Source organism: Ailuropoda melanoleuca, chromosome X, assembly GCF_002007445.2.
Source record: "Ailuropoda melanoleuca isolate Jingjing chromosome X, ASM200744v2, whole genome shotgun sequence".
Lineage (NCBI taxonomy): Eukaryota > Metazoa > Chordata > Mammalia > Carnivora > Ursidae > Ailuropoda > Ailuropoda melanoleuca.
The window spans coordinates 110,828,160-110,851,345 of NC_048238.1; the positions used below are offsets into that span (position 1 = coordinate 110,828,160).

General features: G+C 59.2%; 1 protein-coding gene across 4 annotated transcripts in view; it reads left to right on the plus strand.

Annotated features, from left to right (window-relative positions):
* Positions 1–854: 854 nt before the first annotated feature.
* Positions 855–23,186, plus strand: part of ATP2B3 (ATPase plasma membrane Ca2+ transporting 3) — a 45,018-nt gene continuing 22,686 nt past the window's right edge. For 2 of the 4 annotated variants that reach the window (XM_034649275.1, XM_034649276.1), the window contains exons 1-15: positions 1,217–1,424; positions 6,234–6,431; positions 6,538–6,795; positions 7,087–7,212; positions 8,035–8,160; positions 11,228–11,269; positions 12,798–12,962; positions 13,269–13,483; positions 14,167–14,409; positions 14,806–15,047; positions 17,286–17,520; positions 19,818–19,997; positions 20,115–20,202; positions 20,794–20,900; positions 21,957–22,148. In XM_034649275.1, coding sequence (XP_034505166.1) covers positions 1,217–1,424; positions 6,234–6,431; positions 6,538–6,795; positions 7,087–7,212; positions 8,035–8,160; positions 11,228–11,269; positions 12,798–12,962; positions 13,269–13,483; positions 14,167–14,409; positions 14,806–15,047; positions 17,286–17,520; positions 19,818–19,997; positions 20,115–20,202; positions 20,794–20,900; positions 21,957–22,148 — 2,625 coding nt within the window. Of the gene's footprint in view, positions 1,425–6,233; positions 6,432–6,537; positions 6,796–7,086; positions 7,213–8,034; positions 8,161–11,227; positions 11,270–12,797; positions 12,963–13,268; positions 13,484–14,166; positions 14,410–14,805; positions 15,048–17,285; positions 17,521–19,817; positions 19,998–20,114; positions 20,203–20,793; positions 20,901–21,956; positions 22,149–23,186 lie in introns of all 4 variants that reach the window. The other 2 variants (XM_034649277.1, XM_019809775.2) reach the window with 2 other exon arrangements.

Consider the following 23,186-nt stretch of genomic DNA (forward strand, 5'->3'; position numbering starts at 1 on the left):
GGAGCCCAAAGCCCCCCCCCCAAAGGCAAGGGATTGGGCCCAGTTGAGCCATACTGGCAGGAGGCCTCTTGCTGCTGTGAAGGCCAAGGCCATGTGCACTGAGACAAGTTCAGTCATAGGAGTTTGACCTTTGGGGATGCTTCCACTCACGCTCTCAGTATGCGTGTATGTGCTGGGCAGCTCCTGAATCCATTGTCTGGAGGGCAGAAGGGTGTGGAGGGGAGCGGATGGCATCACACTGTGGGGCAGGGTGATGGGGAGTCGCCGGTGACCTGTGGCTGCTTTCTGCTTTCTCCTATGTGCCCTCTCCTCCACCTCTCCCCTTCTACTCCCTTTATCCCTACCTTCCCCCCATTCCCTCTCTCCCTTTCCCCTCCTGCCCTCCTTCTCCCTCCTTACTCCCTCCCTCCAGGCCACCTCCCTTCCTTGCCCTAGCCCCCCAGGTGCCCTCAGGGCAGCAGAGACACCCTGCACACTAAGCCTTGACCTGGCTCCCAGGCGGCCCTGTCCATAGCTTGGCCTGCTGCCTGGACCCCGAGCCTGAAACTGTGAGCCACAGGGGCTTTACAGCATGCCGGCCACACTGCGCCAGTCTTAATCAGGCCAGAGCAGGGAGCATGATGGAGAGCATAAGCTTTCACTCAAGGTGGGGCACGAACAAGAGGAGAATTGCGGCACAGACAACCCGCTCACCTGTGCCACCATTCAACCCCAACACATGGCCACTGCTTCAGTGTGTGTTCCTAGATGGATCGGGAGGCCGTTAGAGCCTCCGTGTCCCAGCTGGGCTGGTGCTGGCAGCAGCAGATCCCTTCCAGGAGACACTAAGGCTTCCTCCTTCCCCTCCTAGGCAAGTCCTCCTGCCTTGGGTGCTCATGCTGGGCAGGACTAGGGGATGGCCTGGCAGGTGGGCCTGGCAGGGCATGAGGGCCACTGGCCAGCCTCGGAGGTGAATTTTGCCATCAGCAACTCATGGCTCAGACTGAATGCAGATCTGCAGAGAACGCTCTGGAAGAGTAGACCTCAGTTTTGTCTCAACTTCGCCCCTGGATTCTTCTCACCTCTCCCCAGGTGTCCGTGCTCAGCCACTTCCCCACAGCAGCTCCCTCCATTACACCTCACCCAGGCCCTGGGACCTCCGGTGGTCACCCACCCATAGCCGAGGCTGCACCTGTGAAGAGGTCGGGCACCCTGTCCTCCCAGCACCACAGGCAGGATGGGCGACATGGCCAACAGCTCCATCGAGTTCCACCCCAAGCCCCAGCAGCAGCGGGAGGCCCCCCACGCAGGCGGCTTTGGGTGCACGCTGGCCGAGCTACGTTCCCTCATGGAGCTCCGAGGAGCCGAGGCGCTGCAGAAGGTCCAGGAAGCCTACGGGGATGTCAGTGGGCTTTGCAGGAGGCTGAAGACCTCACCCACAGAGGGTAAGCCTCCCAGCAGAGCCCCAGCGCGGGACGCACGTGCGCCAGGGATGTAGGCTCATGGGCCATCTGACACCCCCTGCCCGGTCTTCAAGGGGCATCCTGGTCAAGGGCTGGGTGGTGCTACTGCAGCCGTTTCCTAGAGGCACTCTTGACCCTGACTGTGCCCTCCCATGGTGGCCATCTCCCATTGCCCCCCAGCAGGAGATGCTCTGTGTGGGGTGAGGAGGTCATCCTCTGGGTAACTTGGGGTCCTCAAGGAGCTGTGGCCTGATCCCCTCCATAATCAGCAGCTCCCTGCTCTCACACCTCTTTGGGTTAAACAGAAATCAAGCAACAGAGAAGGGGAAGGAAGAGGACAGCATGGTGTCGGCATGCACATGCAGGCTGGGCCCCCATCTGAAACCCCAGAAGCTCTTCTGAGCAACGGGGTGGGGCAGCCTTCCAGCACAGAGGAGGAGGAAGGCAGGGCCCCTGTCTGTGTCCCCCAGGTTCCCTGTGTGTTCAGCCCTATGTCCAGTTAAGGGGCACAGGGAGAGGAAGCAAGGGTGCAGGGCACAGGCCCTCTGAGGGCTTGGGCTGCAGGGGGCCTCTCTCTGGAAAGTGAGGGAAGCAGAGTGCTGAGTGGAGGTGCCCCTGGTCACAGGGTGTCCCAAAGACATGCAAGCCTGAGGCACTACAGATCTTAGGAGAGCTGCTGCAGGGAGCCTTAGGAAGGCTGAGGAACCTCCTCTGGAAGGTTCCAGAGGTAGAGGCCTGGCTGCCATCTTGGGTCCCTGCCTCTGCCCCGAAGCCCTTTCCCCCTGCTCTGGAGGCAAAACTCTGCCCTACCCTGCACCAGCCTTCCCCAGTCCTGCCTGCTGGGTCTGCAGGGAGGCTGGGACCACCAGGACCCAGGCTTGGTCCCAGATTCCAGGAGTTCGAGTGTTTTCTGGCCCTGCTAGCATGTCCCTGGCAGGGCTGCTAGGGCCATCCCAGCCCGGTGCCAGGCCTGTTCTCTGCCAGTGGTGATTGATCTCATCATCTCACATCTCAGCTGTCACAACTTTGTCTACCCAGGGCTCTGGCCATCACCCTTGTCCCCTGCTCCCTGGCCCTATCTATCTGTGGGGGACACATGGGCTGGAGCAGGGGTGGAGATGGCCCACCCGAGAGGGTGCCCACCCCGCCAGGTCAGGAACTCCAAGCCTAAGTGGGCTTCCCAGGGCCGCCTGGGTCTCTCTTGCTTTGTGCTCTAGAGGGACCCAGCCGGGTGTGGGGTGTTATCGGGGTATAAGGGTTGGCTCAGGGCCAGGGGGATCTCTCTCCTTCCTTCCTCCTTACCTCCCCCAGCAGGATTTGGGGCTGGGGGGAGGCTGGGGGTGGAGGGTCATTGAGCTGCAAGGGCTCTGGCCTCTCGCAGATAAAAGGAAGCAGATGGGCTTCAGCTGGCAGCACTTCCCTCTGCCTGTCAGGCCTTGTTAAATATTTAAAATGTCAAGGCCCCTGGGAACCTGCCTGATTCTGCCACAGCGGCTCTGGAGCTTGCCCGGTGCCTGTGGGGGGGCGGGCGCGGAGAAGGGCAAGTGCCCAGGTGGGTGGCCAGGCTGCAACAGAGGGAGCCAGCCAGGCCTGATCTGCGTCCTGAAGAATGAGCACTGTGAGGACTACCCCTCCCCTCTCCGAGCCCAGGAGCCCTGGCCCCCAGCACGCGTGCTGACTCAGCCCTGGAGTGCTCACCCAGATGTCCCCACTCCTGCCCGGACACAGCGGCCTCGGCTTTGGGCCCCTCCCAAAGCCGCACCCCAGGCCCCACGTCAATCCCCTGGCCAGGTGTGCTGGCCGATTGGTGCTTTGGGGAGGGTGGGGAGTCTGGGGAGGAGATTTTGTCTGTTCCTGGCAATAAGCACATCAGTGGGCTCAGCCTTTGTAGCTATCCAAGAGGATTCCAGAAGCCAGGGAACCTGGGTCTTGGGCCAAGCTCAGTGGTAAGCCCACTGGAGGGACCCGGGTCCCAGCCCTTCCCCTTGTCTGGCCTTTAGCAGCAATCATGGAAAGGAGAGGGCGGATTATCCAGGAACCTAATCCAATTCTGATGGCATCTGGCCTCTGCTCTGTGTCCATGCCAACCAGCCGGCCCCTGCCCCACCACCCTGGACCTGGGCCACTGTTGGGGGCCTGCTGGTCAGGCACATGCTTGGAACCAGAGGGGCTGCAGCTATCTCCCGGCCTCCACAGGAGTACCTGAACGGCTGTCGGGACCCCCAAGCCTGACAGGAAGGCCACAACCTCAGGCTGGTATAGGGCGAGAGAGAGAGAGAGAAGCATTGCTCCAGCATCAAGGGCAACTCAAGGCCAAGGAACAGGCTGACAGGGGGAGAGAGAGAGGGAGGGAGGGGGGAGGGAGGAAGGAATGGAGCCAGCTCACTCCTGGGGAAGGGGTCCCAAGGGCCTGGATTCCCTTGGGGCCAAGCTGGCATGTGGGATGAGGCAGGCAGGATGCAGACTTATGGTGCCACGGGGACCTGTGCCCTTTCTCAGGCAGGGATGGTGGAAACCCTAGGTGTCTGGGAGAGCCAGGGTTCAAGTGCCTCCCTCGTACTGACCCCACATGTCATGTGTCTTAGAGCTTAAAGACACAGGCCTCAGTCAGGAGTCGGGCACAGGCCCTCAGCTAGGACCCCAGCCCCTAGGAGCTGAGGTGCTGAGCTTCTCCCAGACACCCAACTGGAAAGTTGTAGCTTCCAGAAACTTGAGCCCCGGCAGGGCCCAGGTACCACGAGGCCCAGGGGAGAAGGGCAGGGACAGCCCTCTGCTAGGTGGGGGGCACAGCATGTGATCATCGCCTAGCTGGGGAAATGTGCCAGGGCTGTGCCAGCTGTGGGCTTTGGCTCTTGTCAGGCCTTCCACGTCAGGTGGGCCCCAGCCTGCCCCTCCCCCAAAGCCATAGTTCCCTGCCTAGCGGACACCCACCGTCCTTGCTCCCAAGTTCTTCTGCACTCCACTTGGCACTTCCTTGCTCTCCAGTCGCCTGGGGACTGGGGGTCCTGTGTGCCATCCCAAGCCGGCGGGGAGCACCCTCTAGGCTGGGGACCCCCCCCCATCTGCCTTGCCGGTTGCTCCCTGCCCCCTCAGGACGCCGAAGGAGTTGCAGCTCCTCAGGACTGGGAACTGCAAGCCACCGTCCGTCCACTAGGTGTCAGTGTGGGGCTGGACACTTGGGGGGCAGGCCTAGAAGGAAGTAATATCCTGAGGGCTGAGGGAGGGCCCCGGGGGCTGTGTCCCGTCTGCCTGCCTCAGGGGAAGGTGGCCAAGTGGGTATCTGGCCTTGGGAGGAGGTGGCCTGGATGTCAGTCCCACATGGAAGCTTCTGGCGGCTTCAGGCATGGGCCTGAGAGGACTTGCGCTCTAGAGGCAGAGGCCCAGCAGGTTCAGGGCAGGCCTGGGTGGGAAGTGGGTTGTCCCAAGAATGAGAAGGGAAGGGCCCAGCTTCCAAATGCCAGAGCTCACCCCTTTGTGGGTGTCGATTCTGAGTCCTTTATCCCAGGTCCGAAACAGTAGCTTATCTGGGATGTGGAGGGGCCTCCCAGGGCTCTGAAACTATTGGTCAGGCCCCTCTCAGACCCTCAGCCTTCCTTCACCGTGCTTCACCTGCTCCGGCCACAAGGGGTCCCCACTGCGACAGGCTTCCTCATCCTTCACCCTCCTTGTCCTCTGCCTGGTGGCCAGGGGACCCCTGGCATCAGCGTGAGTCACTGGCAATCCCATTAGCCTCATAGATGTTCACCAACTGCCACGCATGCAGCCCCACAGGGGTAGGGGAGGGCGTGTGCAGGGCAAGGAGCCCACATCCCGTCCCTGCCCTTCACTGCGACCCCCAGCTCAGAGCTTAAGGTTGGCACTGCAGTGGGTCTAGGGACAGCATTAGGAAGGAGCCAGCTGTCTCTGGAGGGCAGGCCATGAGAACACAGGGCTGGGGATCGTTCCCATGCACCTCCTAAGTGCCGTGGGTGCCAGGCCCACGCTCAGCAGTGTGGGTAAAACGGACAAGGTCTTTGGGCTGCTAGAGTCGACCCTCCCCCAGGTCCTGTCAGATGATAAAGGCTCTGTGTACCATACACACAGTTTGGCCATGCCCCCCTCTTGCTGGCTTAGCATCTGTGAGGCTCCTGTCATCCTGACCTGGGGTCAGGTGCACAGGGCAGCAGAGGAGTCCTGGGCTGCCAACAAGAGATCCGACTCATGGGTATGAGGCCCTTTCCCTCCCTGGCCTCAGTTTCCTCCTCGGGACCCTGGAGGGATGCTATGAGCATGTCAGCCTACTCACGGCCCACAGGGGGTCAACTACCCTGGGCCCAGCTGACAGTGGGCTGCTGCCCCTGTGCCCTCCGGCGCACTCTCGTACCAAGCCCTGCACCCCTGGGAAAGTCTTGGCTGTTCTCTTCTCCTGTCTCCATGTGACACTTGGCCATCCCTGGCCCAGCCGGGTCCCCTCTGCCCATCGCCCATTTGGGGTGTTATGGCATTCCTTCCCATTTGCCCTTTGAAGGGAGCCAACAGAGCCCATAGACATCCCTGGGCCTATGAGGAGAAGGATCCGGCCACATTGTTGTGTGCTGTGTGGTGCCAGAGTTGTCCGTCCACATACATGCCCTCAGGCTTTGCAGAACGGCCCACGGCGCCAGGCCAGCGCACGGCTGCCATGCAGGGGTTTTCAGGCAAGAGGGCAGGACAGGCGCCCTGGACGAATAGGGCAGGAAGGCACAGGGCCTCGCGCGGCTGCTCTTGCCCATCCTCTTCCGTGTCCCTGCTCTCCATCCCTGCACCACACAGGCCTGGCCAACAATGCCAATGACTTGGAGAAGCGCAGGCAGATCTATGGGCAGAACTTCATCCCTCCCAAGCAGCCCAAGACCTTCCTGCAGCTGGTGTGGGAGGCCCTGCAGGATGTGACCCTAATCATCCTGGAGGTAGCTGCCATCGTCTCCCTGGGCCTCTCATTCTATGCGCCGCCCGGAGAGGAGAGCGAAGGTGAGCGGGGATGGACCGGACAGGAGGGAAGGAACGGGGCCTGAGGCAAGGGACCACAGCATGACTCTCCCGCCACCCCACCCTTCCCTGCTGTCCTCGGGCACAGCATGCGGGAATGTGTCAGCTGGGGCAGAAGACGAAGGGGAGGCCGAGGCCGGCTGGATCGAGGGAGCCGCCATCCTGTTGTCGGTCACTTGTGTGGTGCTGGTCACGGCCTTCAATGACTGGAGCAAGGAGAGGCAGTTCCGGGGCCTGCAGAGCCGCATCGAACAGGAACAGAGGTTCTCGGTCATCCGGGATGGCCAGCTGCTGCAGGTCCCCGTGGCCGCACTGGTGGTGGGAGACATCGCACAGGTCAAGTACGGTGAGTGCACCCAGTGAAGGCCTTCCCCCAGCCCCTGCCCCGGGAGCACATGGGCCTTCACCTGCGGGGGCGCAGGGGCTGAAGGTGGGGGCTCAAGCTGGAGACAGAGCCGCAGGAGGGCAAGATGACAGGGCTGGGGTGGGTGGATCCTCCCCAGAAAAGGGGAGACTGCAAGAAGGGGGCCCCACTCCCTGGGTTTGAGACCTCTCCTGGGGCAGGGGGTAGGCAGCAGGGAGGAAGGCTGCCTGAACCACCCACAGCCTGTGGTTCCGGCTGCCTGGCTGGCCTTAGGAGACCTGCTCCCTGCTGATGGCGTGCTCATCCAAGGCAACGACCTCAAGATCGACGAGAGCTCCCTGACAGGCGAGTCAGACCACGTGCGCAAATCAGCTGACAAAGACCCCATGCTGCTCTCAGGTGAGGCCTCAGGGCGCTGGCCAGGCTGTGGGGAGGCCAGGATGCAGGCACCCAAGAGCCTTGGGGGCCACTTGGCCCAGCCATCCCCTCAACCAGGGGCCTCCTGAGTAGCCCTTCTGGTCGAAGAGTCTGAAGATTTTGCCCCCCAAGAGGCCAGAGCGGCCTGTGGGAGGCATGATGGCGGTAGCTCGAGCCACTGGGAAAGGAAATGGGTACTCCAAGCCCCGAAGGGCCCCTGATATCCTGTTGAAAGCCCCAGAGGTGAGGTCTGGCTAGGCTCCTCCCCAGCCCAGACACTCAAGCAGAGCCAGTGGGGGTAGTGTTCCCTTTCCAGAAGGTTTTGGCTTAGCCCACTGTTTATCCCAGTGGCAAATGCAGTGTGAAACAGGACAGAAAGCCTAGAGGCCCCAGGTGGGCCCTGTGAGGACCTCCCCTTTTTTTTTTTTAAGATTTTATTTATTTATTCGACAGAGATAGAGACAGCCAGCGAGAGAGGGAACACAAGCAGGGGGAGTGGGAGAGGAAGAAGCAGGCTCATAGCAGAGGGGCCTGATGTGGGGCTTGATCCCATAACGCCGGGATCACGCCCTGAGCCGAAGGCAGATGCTTAACCGCTGTGCCACCCAGGCGCCCCGAGGACCTCATCTTTTGCTTCTGGGCAAGCAGCCTGCTCCTCTGTGGGCCTCCAGGTCCCCTCCAAGCCAGGGATGAGGCTTCAGCCCAGGCTTAGGGTCAACATAGCCTCCAGGGGCCTCCAGACACTGAGCCCCTGCTCCTGGGATTCCTGCGGGAGAACCTGTCTTGGTCTCTCTGTGTTGCCAGGTACTCATGTCATGGAAGGTTCTGGAAGAATGGTGGTGACTGCCGTTGGTGTGAACTCCCAGACAGGCATCATCTTTACCTTGCTTGGAGCCGGTGGAGAGGAAGAGGAGAAGAAGGATAAGAAAGGTAAGGAAACGGTGACCTCCAGATCCCAGCGCCAATGAGGGGCTGGCCCTCTCTCTATGCAGTCTGCTCGCTCTTCTCTCATCTCCTGATGGCCTAATCCCCTACTCCAGCTCCAGCTGCAGGGAGAGCCAGCCCTCAGGGGTGGGAGGCCATATCCTCTCTTCTGATTGCCTTTGGGGGCCCCTCTTCTGGGGTCATTGCCCCAGAGCCAGCAGGTCAGGGGCCCCCCAGTTCTGTGTAAGCGCAGCTTCCCGTGGGCAGCTATTCCTCGAAGGCTTTGGGAAGTGGGCACCAGGGTGGGGAAAGTACCATGCCTGGGTAGGAATGGGGTTGGAGGGACAGGGGCCAGCCACCTTGGCTTGGGAGAGTGCTGCTGGGGACCTTGTGCCTACCCTTGGGTGTGCCCATCCCCCATGGTAGGGTGCTGAAGGCCCCGCCAACATGGCAGCCAGGGAAATGTGGGTCATACAGCCAGAGGTAGAGGGTTCCCAAGCAGAACAAACTGGACTCCCCAGAGGATGTCCAGGGCAGAGGAAGCTTGGATGGGGTGGGGACCCTCACCCCAAGGGAAAACAGTGTCAAGGGATGGATGTGTTCTGAGAGCCCAGCTCTGTACCCACCCTGGCCTCCCCAGGCACGGCCAGTGTCTCCTCCAGTCCTCAGAGCAGGTCTTGTAAAACTACAGAGCTGTCCTCCGTGCCACCCCCATACCAGAGTCCAAATCCCAGAGTCGGGGCCCCATTACCCTCTTTGATTCTGGCCTGTACCAGCTCATGACTCTTCTTGCTCTAACCTGGGTCACCCCTCAGGCTGCTCCTGCAGTCAAACCAGGCGGGGAGCAGAATTTTCTAGATGTGTGCCTCTGAGAGAATTCACTCAGGTACACTGGAAGTCCAAAGAAGCCACACGTGTGTGCAGAGAGCATGTGCTGAAAGCCTGCAGCCACCAGCCCCACCTCAGCCGGTCAGGGTCCCTAGACCCAGAAAACAGGCAGCAAGGGGGCAGGTCAGTGTAAGGACGGATGTGCTAGTGTCCCCAGCCCTAGGCTACCCTGATCCTGGAAGCACGTGACCAGCTATTGCCTAGAAGCTTCCATGGGCCTTGTCCATCTTTGCCACACCAAGCCTCCTCTCCCTGCAGGGCTCAGCCTAGCTGTTCTCCACAGTGAGCACACTAGGGTCCCTAGGCAGGCGAGTGGTGTGTAGGTCAGCCCTGGGCCTCCGTCGGGGCTGGGCTGGAGTCCCCAGGCTTCCCTCCGGGGAACCCTCGCTGACTGCTTGGTGTTCCTCCATCGACACCATGATGGCTGCTTGGCAGGGTGCTCCTTCTACCCTCCTTCACGGGCTCCTCCCCTCCAGCTCTGTCCCTTAGATGTCAGTGGTCTTCAGGACTGGGTTCTGGGCCCCTCCTCTCCGACCTTGACAAAACCCTGCCAGTGCCCCCCAGGTCCCTCCCGGTCTCTGACTCCTCTCTACTTCAGCTCCCCTAGGCTGAGCTACTTAGGTATCAGAGGGGGCACCTTCACCAGTGGGCTTCCTGGAGGAGGGGAACCCTGAGAGGGACCCTGGAGGGGAGCAGAGCTGGCCAGGCTCCAGGGAGGGGCAGCAGCACCCACAATTCCCCACCAAGGTCTCAGCCCGAGGCCCAGCCACAGCAGTGGCCACGCCCAGCACCTCACCCTGGCCCTCATCCTCGCCCTCGCTGCCTCTTAACCCCATCTATCAGCCCAGTGCTCCCAGCCCGCCTGCCGCCCTCTGACCTGTTTCTTGCCTTCGGGCCTTGACTCCTAGTCACCCTTCTACTTGGGGTGTCCTCCTTCCCCTCCTCCCCTCCCTCAGCTTCTGTCTTCCTCTTCCTGTAGTGCTCATCCCACACCTCCCTCCCCCCTCCAGAGGCCTCCCTGGGCCCTGTCTGCAGCCTCTAAGCTTTCTGTGGCCCCACAATGACTTCATTGCACTGTATTGTCACCGTGCGCCTACAGGTGTCTCCTCGGCCCCCAGAAATACCCTTCCCCTCTGAACCTCCCCACCATCACAGAGGGACCAACCTATACCCCACTCCAGCTGGCCGGGGTCCTCTCCCTCCTCCCTGGGACCCCCAGACTAGACCCCACTGCCTAGGAGCCAGCTGGCACCCTGTCTGCGTTCCTAGATCCCCAGTGACATGAGCTGTTGGGTGCTGGCTGACAGGTCAGCACACAAGCCCCTCCCGCTCCAGGTCAGTCATTTCTGGATCCTGGGCCAGCAGTGGTGTGGCCCCAGAAAGAGCTCCTTGAACTGATGCCCCACCCACGATTCCCTGGGAGAGATGAGGCCGGAGGAGCTGGGTGCAGAGCCTGACCCTGAGCACGGCGCTGGACTCACTGCCAGCGCTGGTTACCTTGGCCTGGGAAGCCACTCACTGCCACAGTCCCCAACACCCAGCTGTGGGCTTTGTGGTGGCAGAGCACGTTCATGAATGGCCACCCCCCGCAGGGCCACCTGGGACCCAGCGCATTCCACGCCCCTGTCGCTCCCTCCAGTTCTAGGTGCCCAGCACCCAGGCAGGCACCCAAAGCTGGCAGGTTTCTAGTCTCGCTCTTCGTCCCTCCAAAACACTCCTAGGGCTAACTGCTGGCTGTGCTGCAGAGAGCTGACGTCTAGGCCAGTAGGCGCTCGGGACCACCGAGGTCAATTGCTCGTGCTGCCTCAGGGGACAATGCACATCCCAGCGTGGGGAGCCCTGCTCAAGGTGGCAGACCTGGGACCAGACACCTGGCTGCTCTAATTCCCCATGGTGGTAGCCTTTTTGGAAACCTTCCACTGCTGGCCACGCATGACCTACGGTTTGTCCAGGGCTGGCTTTAAGGATTCACTGGAGGGCTGAGGCCTCGGTCAGGAAGCCCAGAGCATGGTGCCCATTTGCCAAGAGGTAGTGACAGGGCATCAGAGGAGCCCTCCCCCCTCTGTCCCTGCCTTCCTCTGTGCTCTCTGGCCTTGCTGTCTGTGCTCCCCTGTCCTGTGTGCGTGTGCCAGGACGGCGTGGATGTTCTCAAGTCTTCGTGTCTGTCATTCCTCTTCCATTGTAGGCAAGCAGCAAGATGGGGCGATGGAGAGTAGCCAGACCAAAGGTAATGCGTGCCCTGTGCCCAAGGTGGGGTGGCAGAGGGTGTGGCACAGGGTGGGGGGCCGCCCGCCTCGGTTGCAGGAGCAGCACCCAGAGAGCAGGTGAGTGGGGCTGGGGGGCCCATCTACAGACCCTGCCAGAAGTCCGCAGGGATCACCTGTGAGTGGGCTTCCTGGTCAGGAACCTGAGGCTCGGGCCTGTGGGTTTCCCAGTTCAGCTGGACCTTTGAGGCGGGGGGCCTGGGTGGCCATCTGACGCCTGCTCTCCTCTCAGCCTGAATGCCTGGCAGGTGCTGATACCCTGTGACGGGATGAGGGTTGTCAGTGGTCAGGCACAGGTGCTGGGGATCCAAAGGTGGGTAAAACATGGTCCTGGCTGTCAGGAAGGTCACAGTGCAGAGACACACACCCAAGGGCGAGACTCAAGTGCACTGTGGGGCCCGGGGACCCAGAGACCAAGACAGGGTCAGACAAGGAAACTGGAGTTCAGAGGATAGCTAAGGTCGAGTCAGGGGGACAGCCTGATGGCTGTGGTCCCAGGCTGGGGCGGGGAGTGGCAATTGGTGGGGCACAACGCAAGAGTGCCCCAGCTGGGTGGGGGATTGAGTATCACTGAAGCTGTGGGCTCTGGCTTGAGGCCCCTGAGGGAAGAAGCTATCAGTGAGTGGTCTCAGGCAGCTGAGGGGAGAAGGCACGGGTGGGAAGACAAGAAGCAATAAGGAGCAGCTGACACAGTGATGTGGCAGGAGGCATACAGAGGTGGTATCAGGAACACCAAGAACCCTATTGTGTGGGGACAGGAGCAGTAACAGAGAAGGGTGAGTGGTGGGGGGGACTCCACAGGCTTCGGAGTACGTGAGGTGACAGAAGGAGCAGCATGAAGGGAGCAGGACACACTGGGGATCCATGAGGGTGCCGCCTGTTCCAGACAGAAAGCAAAGAGGCAGCTAGAAGAGAGTAGTGAAGGCCCCACGAGGAGAGGGTGGTGCGAGGCCTGCCCAGGGGAAAGCACATGGCGAGCTGCGGCCCTGATCGAAGTCAAGGCACTCGCTCAAGAGGCTGGTGGGAGAACATGCAGCCTAAGCAGGGAGCAGGGGAGAAGAGTGCAGGGGCTCCTAGGCCTCCTGAGGAGAACAGGGAGGTGTCTAGGACACCAGTGAGCCAGTGGGGCAGCTCAAGTTTCTGGAACATTCCCTGGGCCCCAGGCCTCTGCTGTCAGATATCAGGATCTGGGGCCTTATGGTACTGGCCACCCTGTCTGTGTCTGTCCTCCTTTCCCCTGAGAGGCCCTGAGAGAACCGAGTCTGCCCGGGCCAAGATGGCACTGGAGCCTCCCACCGATGTCAGGAGGGCCTGGGCTGCTGAGGGGAGAGGAGGGAGAGGAGAATGCCCCTGGGCTATGTCACGCTCAGAAATCAGAAACTCCCAAAGCTCTGTTTCCTCTCACAGAGCGTGGCATGTCTTTCCCTGTGACAGCCCCTTGTAGCTGCCACCTGGGCCCTAACTTTGGCTGTGGGGTTCCTCTGTATGCAGCTAAGAAGCAGGACGGGGCAGTTGCCATGGAAATGCAGCCCCTGAAGAGCGCGGAGGGCGGGGAGATGGAGGAACGGGAGAAGAAGAAAGCCAGTGTGCCCAAGAAGGAGAAGTCGGTCCTGCAGGGCAAGCTCACCAAACTGGCCGTGCAGATCGGGAAAGCAGGTGGGGCCACCACTGGGCACGGATGTTGGGCTCCCGGGTGTGAGGCCGGGCTGTGGAACGCAAGTGGGAGTGGGAAGGGACATTCCAGGCCGTGCGGGCCAGGCAGCCAGGGGCCCCACCCGGGACCAGCAGTGGCCATCCGGGTCTGGTGCAGCCCGCAGGCAGATAGCATGGGTTCCAAACCTCAGCCGGAGCTGGCACTGGGCACAGCCGCCCTTACGTCTCCCTCGCTCTTGCTTTCTCCCTTCCTCACCCCGCTAACTCCCCATCCTGCCCCCACCCGCTTTGGCTCCTGCGGCCTGGCAGGACTGGTGATGTCTGCCATCACTGTCATCATCCTGGTCCTCTACTTTGTGATTGAGACCTTCGTCGTCGACGGCCGGGTGTGGCTGGCGGAGTGCACGCCCGTGTACGTGCAGTACTTCGTGAAGTTTTTCATCATTGGCGTCACTGTACTGGTTGTGGCCGTCCCGGAGGGCCTGCCTCTGGCTGTCACCATCTCCTTAGCTTACTCTGTCAAGGTAATAATAATAAACGCAATAGGAATGAGAGTCCCTTGATACCAGGATACAGACCCAGAAATTGGACTTCGAAGCCATTAAGCAACTTGGCATGACAAGGAATGGAGAAAATTTCAGATCAGTCAGGGGAAGAGGGTGGCTGAGCAGGGGAGCAGTGAGATGAGCTGGAAAGCAGGCAGGTGGTGGGACAGACCTGGCGTCTGCAGGATGAGGGTGGGAAGTTGAGGGTGCTGGTGTCACTTGCAGAAGTGGTTGCAGGGGGGAAATGGGTGATCAGAAGAGGGCTGAGGACACTGGGAGACTGTGGGTGGAAGATGGCAGAGCCTGGGGATGATCTGAGAGGGGGCTACAGGTAGGGGGGTTGTCGTGGGCAGCAGGGAGGCCCCAGGTGACCTCCAGGGAGAGCGGCTGCCCAGAGTTGACTGCTTAGCCTGTCTGATGAGAGTCCTTCCGCCCAGCAGCCACTCCAAGCTGTGCCTTTGGGCACTGCTGTCAGCCCGTCAGCCCAGTGAGGGCATGTGCCAGCAGACTGAGGCCCCCTGGGCTGTTAGTGCTACGTGGAAAGCTGACAGGGCAGAGCAGAGTCACACAGGACATGCTGATGACCTCTTGCTCCCCTACCCCACGGGCCAAGCTCTCTAAGGACAGCTGGTTACCCAAGCCCCCATCTGTGCCCTTTACAGAAAATGATGAGGGACAACAACCTGGTCCGCCACCTGGATGCCTGTGAGACCATGGGCAATGCCACCGCCATCTGCTCAGACAAGACGGGCACACTCACCACCAACCGTATGACCGTGGTCCAGTCCTACCTCGGGGACACCCACTACAAAGAGGTTCCAGCCCCCAGCACCCTGACCCCCAAGATCCTCGACCTCCTGGTCCACGCCATCTCCATCAACAGTGCCTACACCACCAAAATACTAGTGAGCGGAGAGCGGGCAGCAGGCTGGGCCAAGCTGGGGCGGGATGGAGGAAGCGGGCCAGGTCAGAGACCGCTGCGGGGCTGTCACCAGGGCCTCTGCAGGCTCTCTTAAGAACCTTTGGCCAGAGCTACAGTGGTCTCTGCGATGCCGGTCGGCTTCCACCTCATGTCTGGACTCCTGCCCTGGCTGCTGGGCAGGACCTGCAGCTTCTGGAAACCCCTTCCAAGCCCAGGGCATGGTGGGGAGCCTGCCCATCTAGTCCCCGTGGAGGCCGTCCTTGGCTGCCTGCCACCACACCCTAGAGACAAGGTGGCCACAGCCAGGCGGGGGCCCCGGGGGTAGCAAGGAGAGTGGACTCGGGCCCCCTGTGCCATGCTGCTTCTCCTTGCCTCGCAGCCTCCAGAGAAGGAAGGCGCTCTCCCACGCCAAGTGGGCAACAAGACAGAGTGTGCTCTGCTGGGCTTTGTCCTGGACCTGAAGCGGGACTTCCAGCCTGTGCGGGAGCAGATTCCAGAAGATAAGCTTTACAAAGTCTACACCTTCAACTCCGTCCGCAAGTCCATGAGCACGGTCATCCGCATGCCTGACGGCGGCTTCCGCCTCTTCAGCAAAGGCGCCTCAGAGATCTTGCTGAAAAAGTGAGCGGGCGACAAGGGCCAGCCTAGGGCCAGGCGCCCCGGGAGGCTGGCGGCTAGCCACACGATGCGGGGTTCCAGGGTCATTGTTGCGGTAAAGTAGACGTAACATCAAATTGGCCATTTTAATCACTTCAAAATGTACAGTGCGATGGCACTGAGTATTTTCCCAGAGTTGTGCACTGTCAGCACGCTTGCAGAATGTTCTCATCACCCCCCAGAGGAAACTCTCTCCCATTAAACAGCCACTCCCACCTCCCCTCCTCAGCCCCTGACAGCCACTCATGTCCTTTCTCCATGGATGTGCCTGTAGTGGACATTCGATGCAGATGGAATCATACAACGTGTGGCTTTTACCGAGCATAACGTTGCCCAGATCCATCCACGTCGTCACGCAAATTGGCACTTCATTCCTTCCTGGGGCTGAAAATTATTTCATTGTATGGACAGACCACACTTTCGGTATCTGTTCATCCTTTGACAGACCTTTGGCTTGTCCCCACCATTCGGCTCCTGTGAATCATGCTGCCATGAACATGGGTGTAGACGGTTTTGTTTGAATACGTGTTTTCAATGCTCTTGGGCATATGCCTACAAGTGGAGGTGCTGGGTCCTGTGGGAACATAGTTTCACTTTTTCAGGAGCCACCACACTTTCCCACAGGGGTGCACCGTTTTCTATTCGCACTGGCAAGGCACGAGGGCTCCCGCTTCTCCTCATTCTCACCAACATGTGTTATTCTCTGTTTGTTATTACAATTACGATTATTATTATTATTATAATTATTATTATTATAGCCAACCCAGTGGATGTGAATCCATCACGGTGGTTGTGTTTGCACTTTCCTGACGACTAGTGATGTTGGCACGTTTCCGTGCTCTCACGGGCCATTTGTGTGTCTTCTTTGGAGAAAAGGCTATTCAAGTCCTTCGCTCACCTTTGATTTGAGTTGTTGTTTTGTTGTTTTTGGTTTTCATGGCTGAGCTGTATGCCGGATACCAGACCCTTAACACCCCTGATTTGTAAATAACTTCTCCCCACCCTGCAGGCTATCTTTTCGCTCTCCTGATCGTTGGGATTTTTTTTCCCTTTTCATCCTCTTGATTCATCCCTGGATGCACGAGTGTCTTCCAGTGCTGAAGTCCAGTTTATCTCTTTATTTCTTGTGTCGCTTGTGTGGGGTTTCTGTTAGAGGTGATGAGAATGTTCTAAAATTGACTGTGGTGACAGGTGCACACCTCTGTACATGTTAATTGGACAAATTGTGTGGTGTGTGAATTATATCCCAATAAAGCTGTTATAAAACCTGAATGGGGGAAGCATGCAGCTCTGCCTCCAAGCACTGCACCCCCAAGTCCCCATCCCTCTGCCCTGCCCACCTGGCCCCTCACTTTCTATAGAGCCACCTTCTAAGACATGAATGTCCTCCCCCAAAACTCTGCCCAGGCACAGACTCCCCAGCTGCAAAGGCCACCTCCTCCCAGCCGGATTTGGAGGCCCCAGCTCTCTTTTTGTGCTTCCCTTCTCCTCTGGCTAAAAGCCCGATTTCTGTAGTTGGGCCCTGGCTCTGCTCTTTGCTGGCATGCGAACGCCAAGTTACTCCCCTGCCACAGCCTCAGTTTCCTCCTACATGGAGACAACACAAATACTTACCTCCTGGAAATGTTGTGAGACTTACATGAGTGAATCCACAAAAAGGCGCTCTCCTCGCCTATGCAACTCTATGAGTTTCCAGCTCCCGGGGCCGCCATGAAACTGATGGCTTTAAACAGAGAAACCTGTTTTCCCACAGTTCTGGAGTCCAGAAGTCTGCAGTGAAGGTGTGGCCAGGTCCGTGTTCCCTCAAAGCAGCCGGCAGTCGTTGGAGTCCCTTGGCATGTAGATGCCCACATCCTCACATTGCCCAGTCCTCGTGTGTGTCTGTGTCTCCATGTGTCCTCTTTTCCTTTGATAAGGACACCAGTCATTGGATTAAGGGCCCATTGGAAACTCGTATGACCTCGTCTTAACTTTGCAACAACCCTATTTCCAAATAGTCATATTCTGAGGTTCTAGGAAGAACGTGCAGCGGCGGGATGGGGCGGGGGCGGACATTGTTAGGCCCCGCAGAAGCAGAACGCCTCCCTCCCTGAGAAGCCTCCTTGCCATGTAGGATGGCGGGCTCAGACTGATGCCCGCTGAGACTCTCCAGCTCCCCTTGCCTCATTGGCACCAACTCGCATTGCTCTGTCCCCACCCCAGGTGCACCAACATCTTAAACAGCAATGGTGAGCTGCGTGGCTTTCGCCCTCGGGACCGGGACGACATGGTGAAGAAGATCATCGAGCCCATGGCTTGTGACGGCCTCCGCACCATATGTATTGCCTACCGGGACTTCTCGGCCGCTCAGGAGCCTGACTGGGACAATGAGAACGAAGTTGTGGGCGACCTCACCTGCATAGCTGTCGTGGGCATCGAAGACCCCGTGCGGCCCGAGGTAGCCACCCACTTCTCCATGAGCAGCCCAGGTTGTTGGATGGGTGGGGGGGCAGCCCTTCTTCCCATCTGGCCTCCACAGCATGGCCCCTTTCTCCTACCTTCCACACTATTTCCTGCTGGAGTCCAGAAAGCTCAGGAAAGGTGGGCAAGGGCAGGGCCTTGGGGTCCTCCAGGTCACACCTCCCCGGCACACTCGATCCCCCTTGCCCTCCTGCCCTTGCATCCACCCGGGGCCTCCAGGCCTGGCTCGTGCTCTGCCTCTACCAGGTGAGAGACGGCGCCAGTAGAACCTCGACGGCTGTGACCCCTGCGGGACTGATGGACTGGAGGGAGTGGCGAGGGAGAGGGAAGAGTCAGGCACCACTCCCAGGGCTCTGGTTCGGAGACGCAGGTGGATGGCTGTGCCATCGCTGGGCTGGGAGTCCAAGGGGACACAGGTTTGGGGGGCAGGGCACAGTCCTCGGTCAAGGGTTTGGTCGGGGCTGAGTAAGTTTCGGGACATCCCCATAGAGATGTCAAGTGGGTAGGTAGCTGTAAGAGTAGAGCACTCAAAGCAGAAGGTCCTGGCAGGAGAGAAATTCCAGAAGCATCCTTATATGCGTGATGTCACAGGGTGAGTGTACAGCTAGGACAAATGGGGGAGGACCCTTCAAAGAGACTTGAAAGAAAGGTCCAGGCAGAGAACCAGCTTGTGTAGACGGCTTTACCAAGAGCTTTTCTGCAGAGGGAACAGAGAAACTGGGCAGAAGCTAAACAGGCTGTAGAGTGAAGGAACAAAGGGGAGGCTTGTTGGTCCATAAAGATGGCAGATCCCTGGAGTGGAGCGCTGGTGGCAGCTACAGGATACCAGGCCCCACAGGAAGAGCTCGAGGTGCAGGGGGCGCAGGTTGCCAGAGGCAGGGAGGGAGCCAACAAGCCTCCCCTTTGGGATCCTCTGTGTCCTCCCTGGGCCTTTCCAGCAGCACCCATCTCATGATATAAAGCTCCTGGGCCCTCCTTCATTCACACACTGGGTCAGGTACCGAAGACCGTCGATTCAAAAGTCAGTGTTTGCTACATCCGGACAGCAGCCGTGGGCCATCTGTGCCAGTGCACCCCTGCGTTTTGAGGAGACTGGAAGCCTGCCTGGGAGGAAGCAGATGGCAGCAGGGGTGGGGAGACTTCCAACAGAGGGACAGGTCTAGCTAAAGTGGACAGTGCGAAAAGCAGCCTACTAGAGCAGGGGGAGAGGATGCTGCCGTGGGTGACAGGGCCACTCCTTCGGACACAGGGTCTGGGCCTTTCCTTTCATCAGACCAGGAAGAAACTGAGGTACAGAGGAGGAGGCCTGTGTCCACACAGTGAAACTGAGTCTTAAGGCTGTGTTGCCCTTGCATAGACCTGCCAGCCTTCCCCTTCTGAATGGAGCTGCTCACTGCCACCCCCCCACACACACACCCCTGCATGACTGCAGGCCCCTGGCTGGTGTTCGGTACTGCTCCTAGGCTGGTGGGTGTCAGAATGTCTCGCAGACCCAGGAAGGCAGCATTCCTGTACTCCCAGGACCCTGACCACAGACATACAGCACCATAACCAGTCTGCCCCACCTCCCACGTCAGCTACTTGTCCCCTGATGAGTAGTGAGAGTACCTTATCACGTGAACCTACGGCTCTAAATGTCTCAGGTTTTATACTGTTGTAAAAAGGAGCAGGGTGGGGCAGGGGCAAGTGAGGGGTGCCCAGAGCTTGGCCGCAAGTCAGCTGATGACCAGGAGCCTGCCCTGAGTCAGGGCCCCAAAGGGACAGGCCCGCCATCAGCTTTGCCATCTGGCAGGGTCGCTGGGGACAGAGGTTCCTTTCTCACTCTTCCAGAGCTAACTGACACAGCCACCTTGCCAGCCAGCCTGGTAACCAGGGCCACTCCTGGCTCAGCAGCTCTCGGTCTCCATTTCGCAGTGGAAAATGAGGTTGATGGAGCTGGGTGATTTCTATGGTCACCTTTCCAGACACGACTCCAGTGGTGCCCCTCGACAGCGTAAAAGTTCCAGTGCCTTCTCCCAGCCTTACTCGTGGTGTCGGGGCCTGGGTCTGAGTCGTCACTGCTCCGGGGGCCCAGCACAATGAAGGAAGCACCCAGGGGTGGGGAGGGGTGCTGAGAGAATGAAGGAAGCACCCTGCCCACTGCAGACCAGGCAGTAGAGCAAACAAGCCACAGTTGGGGGAGGGTACTGCAGATCCGGATGGAGGAAAGGGGACAGCCCAGACATAGATGTGTCTTGCCTCAATGGCCACACCCATCTCTCTTGTCTCTTCCAGGTCCCTGAAGCTATCCGCAAATGCCAGCGTGCTGGCATTACAGTCCGCATGGTGACCGGGGACAACATCAACACAGCCCGGGCCATTGCGGCCAAGTGCGGCATCATCCAGCCTGGGGAGGACTTCCTGTGCCTGGAGGGGAAGGAGTTCAACCGGCGCATCCGCAATGAGAAAGGCGAGGTAGTCCCGGACTCCGCCGCCCTTCCACTTTAGTCCATGGTTCTGGCTGGTTCTCCCCCCACCTCTGCTCAGCAACCCCATCCAGGCTCTGCAGCATCTGTGTGCTTCCCCCCTCAGATAGAACAGGAGCGTCTGGACAAGGTGTGGCCCAAGCTGAGGGTCCTCGCCCGATCATCTCCCACCGACAAGCATACTCTGGTCAAAGGTAATGGAGCTTGCCCACTCCTGCTCGCCACCGCCCCTGCCCCTCACCAGGGTGCCATGCCACTGGCTGGGTGTGGTCTGCCCCCAGAATCCCAAAGCCAAGCTCCAGGGCCTGCCTAGGAAGTGGGGTCCCAGGCTGTAGATGTGCAGCTACTGGACATGGCCCCACCGAACTTCAGTCTCCCCCTCAGGAAAATGGGGGTAATGATGGCTGACATGCCAGGGTCCACTCCTCCGCTTTTCTAACAACACAAGTGGAAGACGCCAGTAGAGGATGGCCTCTTGTTGTAACAGAGGGGGAAACTGAGGCCCAGGAGAGGGAGACATTTCTCCAGGTCACACGGTGCTGAGCCCCTGCTTCCCACCCAGTCACCACCGTGTATCACCTCGCTGGGTGATGGGCCAGGGCAGGGGAAGGGGAGCGGGACTGCTGCTTAAGGCCCAGGGACTTGACCACAGAGGTGACCAAAGTGGAGAAGGTTGGGGGCACTTGGCACAGTCGCAATCCCGAAGGGTTTTCCTGAGTCAACCAGTCCCCCACAGCCCCCAGACAGGAATCCAGGGCACAGACGCCCCCCCCTCTGCATTCCAGGGATCATTGACAGCAGCACTGGTGAGCAGCGGCAGGTGGTAGCCGTGACCGGGGACGGCACCAACGATGGGCCAGCCCTCAAAAAGGCAGACGTGGGCTTTGCCATGGTAAGCCACCCAGTGCCCACTTGGCTCACCACCCCACGTGGGGTCTTGTGTCTCAAGGACATCAGCTCTGTGCAAAAAGCTGGGAGCTGGTGTTAAAGCTTCTTTCTCTCACCTCCTGGCCTCTCAGGCCTCCACAGGCTCTGCTGGTCAGGGGACACACATGTGATTTGTTTAAAGGCATTTGGTGGGGGGGTGCTTGAGGTGACAGCGGGGCCTCAGCCGGTCCCAGTTCAGTCTAAGTGAACCGCAGCCCCAAGTGTGATTACTGGAGTCCCCCAGTGAGATTTTCGTCAGTGTTTCTCTCCTGTTGCTTATATGGAGCTAGTTTTTTCTGTCAAACCCTGACCCTACTGGCACCACGGCCTTCTACAGGGATCTGTGCAGAAACTCTATCAGCTCCTTTCCCCACCTACTGCTAAGGATCCCTTGCGCTCTGCCACGTTCATGGTAGCCCACTGTGGATGGGCACCAGGGGCACAGACCAGTCCTTCCCAGATCCCAGGACCCAGAAGGGGACCAAGCCACAGCCCACAGGCACTGTGAGCACCGAGCTGAGCTGCACGGGACCCAGCCTCAGGGCAGCAGACAGGGTGTGCAGCTTTGCGTGGCTGCAGCTCTCCTTGCGTCAGGGGCTTTGAGCCCCAAGGATGGAGGAGGTCCTCCTCCAAGCACCCGCGTGTGGGCCGGGAAGACATGTCCTTGCTCCGCTGAAGGCATCCCCGCCCAGGATGCATGGAGCTCCTTGTATAGCTGCTCTAGCGTGCTGACACGGGACAGGAGACCAGCTGGTGGCCACGTGGTGGCAGCCGGGCCTTGTACATGAGGCCACATTGGTGGCCATGGTGGCGGCACCCTCTGTTTAGGAGCAAAGACCCTTACCTTGCCATGAGACAACCTGCCACTTGGAGTAGGAAGTCGTGCTGGATGAAACAAGATCTGTTTCTAGCTGGTGGGGAGCCTCGTTTGGAAGGCATGCCGTGTAGGAAGCCCCAGTGGGTTGAGTGATCAAGGGTGCTGGGGAAGGGGCCTGTGGACACTGTGCATATGCCCCCCCAGGGCATCGCAGGAACTGACGTGGCCAAGGAGGCCTCAGACATCATCCTGACCGATGACAACTTCACCAGCATTGTCAAGGCGGTCATGTGGGGCCGCAACGTCTACGACAGCATCTCCAAGTTCCTGCAGTTCCAGCTGACCGTCAATGTGGTGGCCGTGATCGTGGCCTTCACGGGTGCCTGCATTACTCAGGTGGGCACTGGGGACCGCTGTGCCAGAGAAGGACCCTGGGCTCTCCCTCCCACAAGCCATGGGGCCTGCGGGATGCAGCTGGTTTCCCGGGTCCCTCCTGTCTCCTGCACCCGGAGCCCGGTGTGGAAAGTGAGCCTGGGAGACCTACTCCTACACCTGCCTACAGGCCAACGAGTGCCTGCTTGAGCACTCGGCTGTGACAGCCGGGTCTTTTCTTTGTTGCCCGTGTTTTTTAGTAGAAATATAAGTCCTATACCAAAACCTTCAGTGACAGGCCATACATTCAGTGTGTGAGACCACTGGCTCTGTCTCGTTTCTGAACATTTTCATCGCCCCTAAGAAGACCCCATCCCCAGTAGCAGCCACTCCCCCTCCCCCTCCCCCAGTCCCTGGCACCCACAGATCTGCTCTCTGTGTTTATAGATGTGGCCATTCGGGAACATTTCATACAGATGGAATCAAATACCATGTGCCCTTCTGTGTCTTGCTCCTTTCACTCAGCATCGTGTTTTCAAGGCCCATCCATGTTATGGCATGGATCAGGACTCCGTTCCTTTTGATGGCAGAATAATGCGCCATTGTAAGGACAGAGCACCTTTCATTTGTCCCTTCCTCCATCAGTGGGCATTTGGGTCATTTCCACCTTTTGGTGACTGTGGATAACGCTGCTGTGAACATGCGTGTACAAGTGTTTGTGTGGACCTTTCACTTCTCTTCAGTATGGATCTAGGAATGGAAGTGCTGCTCCGATGGGAACGCCATATTTAAACAATTGGAGGAGCCCCCTCCCCATTTTCAGTAGTCCAAATCTCCCCAGTAGTGAATGCCCAGAATCTGTCTCCCTTGGAAAGGTTTTTTTAACGGAGATAAAATTCACATCACGTAAAGTGCACTATAATAGCCATTTGAAAGTGCATTGTTCTGTGACACTCAGTACATTCACAATGTTGTGCCCACTAAAGCTGGCACCCCCTCTCCCTTCCCCCAGCTCCTGACACCCACTCACCTGCTCTCTGTCTCTACGGATCTGTCAGTCCT